Source organism: Heterodontus francisci, chromosome 8 (genome assembly GCF_036365525.1).
Source record: "Heterodontus francisci isolate sHetFra1 chromosome 8, sHetFra1.hap1, whole genome shotgun sequence".
NCBI classification, from domain to species: Eukaryota; Metazoa; Chordata; class Chondrichthyes; order Heterodontiformes; family Heterodontidae; genus Heterodontus; species Heterodontus francisci.
In genome coordinates this window covers 5,458,309-5,471,733 of record NC_090378.1, presented here as the reverse complement: position 1 = coordinate 5,471,733, position 13,425 = coordinate 5,458,309, and the positions used below count along the sequence as shown (strand labels likewise).

The window sequence follows — 13,425 nt, the reverse complement described above, 5'->3', positions numbered from 1 at the left end:
GTGGTGTTTAAAGCCAGAATGGAAATTGTAGAATGACAAGCCTCCCACTTAAACGAATACCATGAAAATAACACCATGCATTTATATCACACCTTTGATGTAGCAAAGTGCCATGAGCAAGTATCAAAGAATATTTGACACCAAACCACATGAGGAGATATTAGGAAAGGTGACCAAATGTTTGGTCAAAAAGGCAGGGTTTAAGCAGCATCTTAAGAGGAGAGAGAGAGGGGAGGAAAGGTTTAGATAGGACGTTTTAGAGCTTGGGGCTGAGGCAGCTGAAGCCACCAATAGTGGCGCCATGGCAATTGGGGACGTCAAAGAGCCAGAAATGGAGGACGTTAGAGAGATAGGGAGGGTGTGAACATAAACTGCTTCTCATGGGGATTGCATTTAGTGCTGTCCTTTGGGGGGCTTTCCGTACCCCACCCCATTTAAAAACCAATGTAACAGACTGGTGTGAATATGGAACACACTACTCCAGGGAGTGCTGTGAGGCAAAGAACTTGGATGCAGTTAAGGGGAAGCTAAATAAATACCAGAGGGAGAAAGCATTGAGCAATATGGTGATGGGTGTGTGGAGACTCATCAAGCAGAAACAACCAGCATGAACCAGTTGGGCCAAAATGGCCTGTTTCTCCATAGATTCTATGCAATTCGTGACCTCTACTTGCCTTTTACTATGGATCATGCTTCAAACATCGAACCAACCAGAAAGCAAGTGTCTCGAGTGGTTAAGAGATTACCCTTGGCACAACTATTTCAACCATGGGATAGCAAGGAAACAGACAATCAATACAATTCAAGTCAGCTAGGATATAAAAATTGAACCATAAGCATCAGTAGCAAACATTTATTTTATTTGTCCAGAATCCAACATTGGTGCAACAAAAACTACAGAATGGAGAGATAACAGGACTTCTTACACAAATTCCTTTCCTCGAATAATCAAGTTACTGTATAAAACACAGATGGGGTTTGCAAACACTATATATTCTATAACAATAACTTATCAATATAAACTAGCGTCAACATTTACACTACAGTCAAGGTTGTAAACATTTGGCACATTAGTAACCAAAATAGGAATTTAAATCGATCAAAAGGTGCTCCACTAGACGCCAATAAATAGGAAAATTTGGGAGGGGTTTGGGGAGAGAAAAGTTTCTCATCTGCAAGACTCTTCAAAAAGTGGACTGAAATGCAGTAGATTAATGCACTTTGCATTCATCTTCCAACCTGAATATTCAACAAAATCTATTGATGAAGGGAAGTCAAGCATGGCCAATGGGAAGCTGCGTCATTGCTCGAGATGGAAGAGGTTGAAATCCCAGTGACGTTGGCGAATGAGCTGTTAATGGGGGAAGAGAGAGAGAGATTAGGTTTGATTATTCATAAACCAGTTAAGACATAACAGACAAAATGTAAAAACTTCAATAGTAAAAGAACACAAGAAATAGGAACATAGGCAATGGAGTAGGAGGCGTCCATACTGCCCAAGCAACTTGACAACTTTTTATTTTTCATTCATTCATGGGATGTGGGTGTCAAGGGCAACAGATCGCTTTCTTGAACAGTTGCAGTCTGTGTGGTGAAGGTACTTCAAAGTTCCAAGGGAGACCGTTCCAGGATCTTGACCCAATAATGAAGGAATGGCCAATACTCATTTCCAAGTTAGGATGGCTTAGTGTGACTTGAAAGGGATCTTGGGAGGTTGTGGTGTTCCCATGCACCTGCTGCCCTTTGTCCTCAAAGGTCACAGATTTGATCGGTGCTGTTCTGGAAGCTTCGGTGAGTTGCTAAGTTACACTAATTGTACCAGCTGTGGCTCAGTGGGTAGAACTCTTGCCTTGGAGTCAGAAGGTTGTGGCTTCAAGTCACATTCCAGAAATTGTGCTCAAAATCTAGGCTGACACTTCCGAGGGATTAAATAAAGATACAGCTTCTGTCCAACTATAATGGAGCAGGTGCCATGTTTTAATGTCCTACAGAGGGAGACCTGCACAGAGGCACCAACTTTTAGATGAGACATCAAACAGAGACCCTGTCTGCTCTCAGATGGATGTAAAAGATACCATGGCATTATTTTAAAAGAGTAGGGGAATTCTTCCCAGTGGCCTGGCCAATTTTATCCCTCAAATATTAGGTGAAAATATCTGGGCATTGCCACATTGTTTGTGGGGCCTTGTTGTGCATAAATTGGTTGTTGTATTTTCCTACATTACAAAAAATGACAACTTAAAAAAGTACTTGGACAGTTGGGACAGGTTGCAAAGTGAGCTTTACAAATGCAAGTTCTTCTCTGGATGGCAGTTACAAACATATGAATTAGGAGCAGGAGGTGGTCACTCAGCCCCTCGAGCCTGCTCTGCCATTCAACAAGATCATGGCTGATCTGGTTTTAACTTCAACTCCACATTCCAGCCTACCCCATCACCATCCACTCCCTTGCTTACCAAGAATTTATCTATCTCTGCCTTAAAAATATTTAAAGACTCTGCTTCCACTGCCTTTTGAGGGAGAGTTCCAACATCTCACGAGCCTGAGACACAAACATTTCTCATCTGTCTTTTAAATGGGCGACCCCAATTCGAGATTCTCCCACAAAAGGGGAAACATCGTTTCCACATCCACCCTATCAAGACCCCTCAGAATCTTATGTTTCAACCAAGTTGCTTCTTGCTCATCTAAACTCCAGCAGATCCAAGCCTAGCCTGTACAACATTTCCTAAGATAACCTGCCCATTCCAGGTATTAGTTGAGTAAATCTTCTCTGAACGGTTTCCAATGCATTTGCATCCTTCCTTAAATAAGGAGACCAATACTGTACACAGTACTCCAGATGCGGTCGCACCAATGTCCTGTATAACTGAAGCAACCTCTAAAATAAAAGCAAAATACTGCAAATGCTGGAAATCGGAAATAAAAACGGAAAATGCTGGAAATACTCAGGTCAGACTGCATCAGTGGAGAAAGAAGCAGGGTTGATGAAAGGTCACAGGCTTGAAACGTTAACTCTGTTTCTCTTTCCACAGATGCTGCCTGACCTGCTGAGTATTTCCAGCATTTTTTTGTTTTTATTTGAAGCATTGCCTACCTACATTTGTATTCAATTACCCTCGCAATAAATAACATTCTATTAGCTTTCCTAATTACTCACTGTACTGGCATACTAACCTTTTGTGATTCATGCACTAGGTCACCCAGATCCCTCTATCTCAGAGCTCTGCAATCTCTCACCATTTAGATAATATGCTTCTTTTTTATTCTTCCTGCCAAAATGGACAATTTCACATTTTCCAGCATTATACTTCATTTGCCAGGTCTTTACTCACTCATTTAACCTATCTATATCCCTTTGTCGCCTCCTTATGTCCTCTTCACAACTTACTTTCCTGCCTCTGTCTCATCAGCAAATTTAGCAACCATATCTTCGGTCCCTTCATCCAAATTATTTATATAAATTGTAAAAAGTTGAAGCCCCAGCATTGATCCCTGTGGCACACCACTCGTTACATCTTGCCAACCAGAAAATGACCCATTTATGCCAACAGTTTTCTGTTAGCTAGCCAATCTTCTATCCATGCCAATATATGTTACCCCCGACACCATGAGCTTTTATTTTCTGCAATAACCTTTGTTGTGGCACCTTATCAAAAGCCTTTCAGAAATCTAAGTACAATACATCCACTGGTTCCCCTTTATCTAGCCCATGTTACTTCTTCAAAGAACTCCAATAAATTGGTTAAACATGATTTCCCTTTCACAAAACTATGTCGACTCTGCCAGATTACCTTGAATTTTTCTAAGTGCCCTGCTATAACAATTTGCTCAGTACCACGTCCCTGGCGATTGTAATTTTCTTGAGTTCCTCCCTCCCTTCCATTTCCTGATATACAGCTATTTCTGGGATGTTATTTGTATCCTTCATAGTGAAGACCGATGCAAAATACCTGTTCAATTCATCTGCCATCTCCTTATTTTCATTATTTCCCCAGACTCACTTTCTATAGGACCAACGCTCACATTAACTCTCTTTTTAAATATCTATAGAAACTCTTACTACCTTTATATTTCTAGCTAGCTTTCTCTCGTACTCAAAGTTTGATAGGGAGAGAAAGTTATTCTTTGCTGTTCTTTATATCCTGTCCAATCGTCTGACCTGCCACCCATCTTTGCACAATATGCTTTTTCTTCAAGTTTGATATTATCTAGTTATCCACAGTGGGTCCTCCCCTTGAAATTTTTCCTTCTCGTTGGAATGTATCTGTTGTGTATTCTGAAATATCCCCTTAAAATGTCTTTTAAAAATTTTCATGGAATGTGGGTGTTCTTGGCAACACCAGCATTTTTTGCCCATTCCTAATTGCTCTCGACAACTAAATGGCTTGCTAGGCCATTTCAGAGGGCATTTAAGAGTCAACCAAATTGCTGTGAGTCTGCAGTCACATGTAGGCCAGACCAGATAAGGGCAGCAGATTTCCTTCCCTAAAGAACATTAGTGAACCAGATCAGGTTTTTTTTTTTAAACCACAATTGATGACAGTTTCATGGCACTATTACCGAGACTCACTTTCCAGATTTTTTTTTTAAATATTAGTTGAACTTGTTAATTAATAGAATTTAAATTCCACCAGCTGCCATGGTGGGATTTGAACCAGTGTCCCGAGGGCATTGGCGTGGGCCTCTGTATTACTAGTTGTGACATTACCACTACATCACCATCTGCCCCTAATGCCATTGCATCTTTGTTGACCTACCCCTTAACCTAATTTGCCACTTCATTTTAGCTAGCTCTACTTTCATGCCCTCATAATTACCTTTATTCACGTTTAAAATTCTAGGCTCGGACCCATTCTTCTCTCCCTCAAACTGAAATGTAAAATTCAAACCATATTATGAACGCCATCATCTAGGGGCGCCTGCACTACAAGGTCATCAATTAATCCTATCTCTTTCCACAATACCAGGTCTAGTATAGTTTGCCCTCTGGTTGGCTGCAGAATGTGCTGTTCTAAGAAACTATTCTGAAAACATTCTAAACTCATCTATGCTACCTTTGCCCATCTGATTTTTCCAGTCTATAGGTGTATTAAAATCCCCCATGATTATTGCCACACCATTCTAACAAACTCCCATTATTTCTTCCTTTATACTCTGCCCTACCATGTAGGTACTGTTAGGGGGCCTATACACTACTCCCACAAGTGACTTCTTGCCTTTATCATTCCGCATCTCTGCCCAAACCCCTTCTACATCCTGGTTTCCTGAACTTAGGTCATCCCTCTCTATTGCGCTAATATCATTAATTAACAGAGCCACCCCTCCACCTTTTCCTAGTTTTCTGCCCTTCCTAAATGTCATGTACCCTTCAATATTCAGGTCCCAATCTATGTCATCCTGCAGCCATGTCCCTATAATGGCTATCAGATTGTACTTCTATATCTTTCTATTTGCGTTATCAGTTCATCGGTTTTGTTTCAAATTCTACGTGCATTCAAATAGAACCTTCAGTTCTGTCCTTTATTGTAATCTTTATCCTTGACTGCTGATTTACTCAGATTTGTACTCTCTATCCCTTCCTGATCACTGTCTGTATCATTACCCATCTTGATACCTTGCTCTCTTGCCTTGTCTCTGATTTACCACATATTCCCAAATTTTACAACCAATAAAATTAGAGCAAATCATTTTTGTTCACTTTAGATTGCAATGTTGGTTTTGCAACACTTATTGCAAACTCCCAAACTATAAACTGATCAGACCTGTAAGCAAAATATTTAACCACATTCCAATTATGTCCTGCCTCAAACAGACACCTAGACCCAATAGTAAGTCATTCAGACCCTCGAACCTGGTTGAACAAGCACGAGGGACTGAATGGCTTACTCCCCTGGTCCCATGTTCAAGTACGAGCTTGCTAGCGGTCAACAAAAAAAAAAGGGAAAAAAAAAATCATCGCCACAATTCCCACGCAGGACCGAGAGGCAAAAAAAAAAGTTCTTAGAAACTGCAAGAGTATTGTAATCGGAGAATACAAGAAACAGGAGTAGGGCATTTGGCCCCTCGAACCTGCCTCACCATTTAATAAGACCATGACTGATCTGATTGCGGCCTTAACTCCACTTTCCTGCCTGCCCCAAAGCACTCGACCCCCTTGCAGATCAAAAATCTGTAACTCAGCCTTGAATATATTCAATGAACCAGCCTCCATTGTAAAGATTAACTATCCTCAGAAGAAATCCCCCCTCATCACACTCTTAAAAGGGAGTTCCCTTATTTTGAAACTGTGTCCCCTAGCACTGATTTACCTCAAGGGGAAACATCCTCTCAGCATCTACTCCATCAAGCTCTTTCAGAATCTTACAGGTTTCAATATCACCTCTCATTCATCTAAACTCCAGTCAGTATAGGTCCGACCTGCTCAACCTTTCCTCGACAATCCCTTCATCCCAGGAATCAGCCTACTGAACTTTCACTGAACTGCTTCCAATGCAAGTACATCCCTCCTTAAGTGAGACCAAAACTGCACACAGTACTCTAGATGCAGTCTCACCAATGCCTTGTAGAGTTTTAGCTAGACTTTCCTACATTTATACTTCAACCCCTTGCAATAAATACCAACATTCCATTTGCCTTCCTAATTACTTTCTGTACCTGCATGCTAACTTTTGATGATTCACGTACAAGGACACTCAGATCCTGTCTCTCCCATTTAAATATACTGCCTTTCTATTCTTCATGCTGAAGTGTACAACTTCACATTTTCTCACATTATACTCTGCCAAATTTTTGCTCACTTTCCAACCTAAAAATGCCCCATTTATCCATACTGTTTCCTGTTAACTAATCCTCTATCCTTGCTAATATATATTCCCCAACAGCATGTGCTCCTTTCTTGTGTAGTAACCTATTATGTGGCACCTTATTGAATGCCCTTTGGAAATCCAAATACACTTTTTTCTTCACCCAGAGAGTGGTGAGCCTGTGGAATTCACTACCACAGAAAGCAGTTGAGGTCTAAACATTGTTTTCAAAAAAAAAAAAAAAATTCAAAGAGTTAGATATAGCTCTTGGGTCTAAAAGGATCAAAGGGTATGGGGGCGAAAGCTGGAACAGGTTACGGAGTTGGATGATCAGCCATGATCATAATGAATGGCGGAGCAGGCTCGAAGGGCCAAATGGCCTACTCCAGTTCTACGTTTCTAGGTCTACTGGTTCCACTTTATCCACCCTGCTTGTTAAATCCTTTAAGAACTCTAATAAAATTTGTCAAACACGATTTTCCTTTGATAAAACCTTCTTAGCCTCCTAAAAAAATCAAATTGCCTATTATTTATGTTTTGCAGGCAATAAAATGTCATTATATTGATTATTTTTGTTCAAGAATGCTCAAACACACCCAAAATAAAGTCATTCTATAATAGATTAACTAACTAGCACCACTTCCAGTTGCAATAAAAGTAACCTTGAAACAAGAACTGTGGGGTGTACCTACAACACATGGAGTGCAGCGGTTCAAGAAGGCAGCTCACCACCACCTTCTCAAGGACAATTAGGGATGGGCAATAAATGCTGACCTAGTCAGCGACACCCACATCTCATGAATGAATGAATTAATTAATTTTTAAAAATTAAATACACTAAAATCTTAAATTTTAAACAGGTATATCTGATTAAAATGTATGGTAGAATACTTGATGAAAATCTTTAAGAAGAGTATTGACATGAAACATAAATCACAAAAGTGAGTAACTTAGAAGTTACTGGGCTAGATCAAGTCAGGTCTTCTGTCCTTTTTTGGCAGCAAACTGATCCGATTCAATGATTTGCTGGGCCACTTCAGAGGGCAGCCACATTGGCACAGAACTGGAGTCACATAGACCAAGACCGGGCAAGAACAGATTTCCTCCATTAAAGGATGTTGGTGAACCAGTCAGGGTTTTGCAAAGGTTTTATGGTCACTTTACAGATAGTAGCTTTTTATTTTCAGATTTCTTTTAATTAAAACTGAACTCAAATTCGGAGACTGGAGTGGCAAGATTTGAATTGATATTCTCTGGATTATTAGTACATTAACATAACCACAACCCTACCATACCTGGCAATGCGCAAGCACAGATAGCTGAGCAAGTGCAAATCCAGGGAAGTCATTTCTTACACAAAAAAAAAAATCTAGTTTCAAGAACAAGATGAGACATCTGAAAAAGTTACATTTCTATAATGCTTTAGATGACCACAGACAAGCCAAAGCATTTTACAGCCAATGAAGTACTTTTTGTTTTGAAATGTAATCAACGTTGTGCAGGAAAATTGGCAGCCAATTTGCACGCAAGGTCCCAAAAACAGCAATGAGATAATTACAAGATAATCTATGTGATGTTATTTGAGGGATAAATATTGACCGGGAAACTAGGGAGAGCTCCTCTGCTCTTCAAAACAGTGCCATGGGATCTTTAACATCCTTTCAAAAGGGCAGACAGAGCCTCAGTCATCTGAAAGATGGCACTTCCCAATAGCGCAGCAGGTCCTTCACTGCTGGCACTGGGACGATCAGCCTAGATTTTTGTGCTCAAGTCTCAGTGACTCAGGAGTAGAAGAATGTGCTACCCAGAGTCAAGGTTGACACTAGACCATAATCTACTCTCACTAGTAGTAGAAAACTTACATTCCATGTAGGTGTGTAAGGCAGTCAACATCTGTCCATCTGGTGCTATATACGAGTAGGTCATTTCGTCCAGCATCGGTGGAGAGACTCTCTCTTGTTGTGCCCCTGTCACAGGGGTAGTGGACAGATGGTTTGGACTCACATGCTTCTTATGACGTGCTCTACAGTTCTGAAACCAAACCTGTAAACATCATTTTGCCAATTTAGAAAATATAGTGCATGCAAAACTACATTTGAAGAGATCCATTGAGTCATTTTAGGATTGGCTCACAAACAAAAACTGTTAAATACATTTTCAAATATTACAGCAAAAAAAGGCCACTCGTCCATCATGCCTGCACTGGAGAACTATCCAATCAACAGCACCATACCAGCCCATCCCCAGTCCCCACTCTTTCCCTATAGCCCTGCAACTTGTTTGCTTTAAGTATTTTTTCCATTCCCTTTTGAAAGTTACTATCGGATCTGCTTCCACCACCCTTTCAGGCAGCGCATTCCAGATCCTAACCACTCGCTGTGTTGTAAAAGTTTTTCCTCATGTTGCCTTTGGTTCTTTTCCCATTCACCTTGAATTGGTGGTTATCTACTTCACAACACATCCAATGGAGTCAGTGCTTGTGGAGACAAAGCAGCTACTCCCTGATCCAATTAACACTAATGGATTTTGATCACCATTGAATCACTTCACGGCAATAATTTTATCTGCCACGTGTCTACCCATTCCACCAGCCTGTCTATATCCAGTCTATCACAATCCTCCTCACAGTTCACAATACTTCCAAGTTTTGTATCATCTATAAATTTTGAAACTGTGCAGTGTACAAAGTTAGGTCAGTAATATAGATCAAGGAAAGCAGTGGTCCTCCTACTGACCACTAGGAAACCCCACTGTATACCTTCCTTCCTTCAGTCTGAAATACAACTATTCACTATTACTCTTGGTTCCTATCGGACATGAAGACCCTCACCAGCCAAGAATGAGGCATATTAATTTAGTCATATGAACATTAATTTTAAATTGTTGCTGGAGTGAAGAAATTACTTATTTAAAAGGGATCACCAGACATTTGGCTGGAGGACATGTGCATACTAAGAGTCGGTGCTTGTGGAGACAAAGCAGCTATTCCCTGATTCAGTTAACACTAATAGATTTTGATCACCAGACATTGAAGGTGTAAGGAAGCTCGCATTCCAGGGTCTGCTAAGATGATAGAATCCACAAACACAGGAGTTTGTTAAAGCAGCTGGTCATGTAACTAACCAGTTGGCCCAGGTTTTCTTTGTTTGAACTGCACACAGCACAGTTTGGTCAGACAGAGATGGTAACTGAACCCGGAACAAGACAGCCTCTCTCCTGGCTGGTGCGCTCTCGCTTTCTCACAAGCCTCCAGATCCACTGAAGACACAAACCTCAAAAGAGAAAAGACTTCTACATCAAAACAAGTTGAAGCGTGCACTGGGCCCCAATGAACAGCAAGACTTACCGGCAACCAGAGACTCCACATTAAACTCAAAGGACCGTAAATAACTACCAGATATTGCCTCAAACTTGTCCCCTTTATTGCTTCTACTTTTTCTGTCTCTTTCTGCGTGCGTTTATCAGGTATACATGCTAGCGTGGTCATGTCGCATAATCGTAGCTGTTAACCAAATTAGAGTTTAAGATTAATAAACTTCCACCTTTCTTGTTTAAATCTAAGGAAACCGGTCGGATTTGATCTCTTTGCCTTGCAATTGGAAAGCAGTGAACAAGGATTCACTGAGGGGGGAGCTAAATGTTGGTGTTTTTAAAATTAAACCCCGTTATGATTAAACCAAGCAAAGGCTGAGAGGGAACCCCCGAGACCCCCCTTCTCACCTGGTCATAACATATCACTCAGCCAACATCGTATCCATGTTACTATTGTCCCTTTTATTCCATGGGCTTTAACTTTGCTGGCAAATCCTTATATGGCATTATCAAATGCCTTTTGGAAGTCCATGAACACCACATCATTGCATTGCCCTGATCAACCCTCTCTTGCCTCAAAAAAAACTCCAGCAAGTTAGTTAAACACGATTTCTCAACAAATCCATGCCCGCTTTCCTTAAATAATCACTTGTCCAAGTAACTGTTAATTTCATCCTAGATTATGTTTTCTAAAAACTTTCCCATCACTTAGGTCAAACATATTGGCCTGTAGTAGCTGCGTTTGTCCTTGCATTTTTAAAAAAAATATAAATTGGACAAGGGTGCAACATTTTCAATTCTCCAGTCCTCTGGCACCACTTGTGTTTAAAGATGCTTGGAAGATTATGGCCAGTGCCTCCACAATTTTTACCCTTGCTTCCCTCAGCATCCTTGGATGCATCCCATCTGGTCCTGGTGACTTAACATTTTTTAAATTCATTTCTGAGAGGCAAGCATTGCTGGCAAGACCAGTATTTGTTGCTTATCCCTAACTGTCTGAGAAAGTGGTGGTGAGCCGTTGCCTTGAACCTCTAATCCCCGTGTTGTAGGTACACTCAGTGCTGATACAGAGGGAGTTCTAGGAATTTGACCCATGGCAGTAAATTAACACTAGATTTCAAGTCAGGATGGTGTGCGACTTGGAGGGGAACTTGCAGGTAGTGGTGTTCCCACACATCTGCTGCCCTTGTCCTTCTAGGTTGTAGAGGTCACAGGTTTGAAAGGTGCTGTCATAAGAGGCTTCCAGGTTGCTGCAGTGCATCTTGTAGATGGTACACACTGCTGCCACTGTGCGCCAGTGATGGAGGGAGTGAATGTTTGTAGTTGGGTGCCAATCAAGCAGGCTGCTTTGTCATGGATGGTGTTGAGATTCTTGAATATTGTTGGAGCTGCACTCATCCAGGCAAGTGGACAGTATTCCAACACACTCCTGACTTGTGCCTTGTAGAGAGCGGGGATTTGAAGGTCAAGCGGAGATTGTTAGATTCTCTCTTGCTGGAGATAGTCACTGTCTAGCTGGTAAGCACCATGCATGTCACCTACCAGCCCAAACCTGAATGCCATCCAGCTCTTGCCGCATGCACACATGGACTGCTTCAGTACTGGAGGTCTTGAAAACAATATTGGACCCTTTGCAATCAAATATCCCCAATTCTGACCTTATGAAAAAGGTCATTGATGAAACAGCTAGGACACCATCCTGAAGAACTCCCGCAGTGATGTCCTGAAGCTGAGGTGATTTGCCTTCAACAACCACAACCATCTTCTTTTGTGGTAGGAATGACTAACTAGTCAAGAGCACCACCCCACCCACTCCACACCACCCACCCCCAGATTTCCCATTGACCAATTTTTCTAGGGCTCCTTGATGCCATACTGTCAAATGCTGCCTTGAATGTCAAGGGCAGTAACTCTCACCTCAGACTGGAAGGTTGTTTCCAGTGGGGGTCTAGTGGGCTCAGTATTAGGTCCCTTGTTCTTTATGGTACATATCAATGTTTTGGGCAAGAATGTAGGGGGCAGACAATACAAAAATTTGCCATGTGTTGATAATGAAGAATGTAGACTGCAGACTGCAAGAAGATATCAATGAACTAGGTCAGGTGGGCAGAACATTGGCGAATGAAGTTCAGTCCTGAGAAGTGAGGGGCATTTGGGAAGGCTAACAAGGCAAGGAAATACGCAATAAATGGTGGGATACTGAAGGGTAGAAGAAAAGGAATTTTGGAGTGTATGTCTTCAGATCCCTAAAGGTGGCCGGACAGATAGATCATCAAGAAGGCATACAGAATTTATGAAAGGGAAATAATGTTTGAAAAATCTGTTCGAGTTTGAGGATGTTTCTTGTAGCATAGATAAAAGGAGAACTAGTGGACGCGGTGTATTTGGATTTTCAGAAGGCTTTTGATAAAGGTCCCACACAAGAGGTTTGTAAACAAAATTAGAGCACAGGGGATTGGGGGTAATATACTGCAATGGATTGAGAATTGGTTAACAGACAGAAAAGGGAATACAAATAAACAGGTCATTCTCAGGAATGGCAGGCTGTTACAAGTGGGGTACTGCAAGGATCAGTGCTTGGGCAGCAGCTGTTCATAATCTATATGATGATTTGATTTGGGGACCAAATGTAATATTTCCAAATTTGCTGATAAAACTAGGAAGGAATGCAAGTTGCGAGGAGGATGCAAGGAGACTTCAAGGGGAGTTGGACAAGCGAAGCGAACATGGCAGATGGAATATAATGTGAATAAGTGTGAAGTTATTCACTTTGGTTCTGATGAAAGGTCACCGATCTGAAACATTAACTGTTTCTCTCTCCACAGATGCTGCCAGACCTGCTGAGTATTTCCAGCACTTTTTGTTTTAGATTTCCAGCATCTGCAGTATTTTGCTTTTATTGAGGATGGGGATGTTTGTGGAACCACCTCCTCCGATTAGTTGTTGAGTTGCCTGCCGCCATTCACGACTGATGTGGAAGGACTGCAGAGCTTTGATCTGATCTGTTACTTATTGGATTCTTAGCACTTTCCATCACATGCTGCTTCTGCTGTTGATCATGCATGTAGTCCTGTGTTGTAGCTTCATTTGGTTGACACCTCATTTTTTGGTAATGACTCATGCTGCTCCTAGCATGCTCTCCTGCACTCCTCATTAAATCAGAGTTGGTCTCGTGGCTTGATGGTAATGGTAGAGTGAGGGCTATGCCAGGCCATGAGGTTACAGATGGTAGTTGAATACAATTCTGCAGTTGATGGCCACAGCACCTCCTGGAAGGCTGGTTCTGAACTGCAAGATCTGTTCCAAA

General features: G+C 41.4%; 1 protein-coding gene across 1 annotated transcript in view; it reads right to left on the bottom strand.

The window, feature by feature from the left end:
- Nucleotides 1–1,274: 1,274 nt before the first annotated feature.
- LOC137372469 (LIM/homeobox protein Lhx8-like) overlaps nt 1,275–13,425 on the bottom strand; it is a 40,023-nt gene continuing 27,872 nt past the window's right edge. Inside the window, exons 7-8 of the mRNA XM_068036328.1 lie at nt 8,669–8,849; nt 1,275–1,351 (exon numbers count right to left, since the gene is read on the bottom strand). Of these exons, the coding sequence (XP_067892429.1) occupies nt 1,275–1,351; nt 8,669–8,849 (258 nt within the window). The remainder of the gene's footprint in view (nt 1,352–8,668; nt 8,850–13,425) is intronic.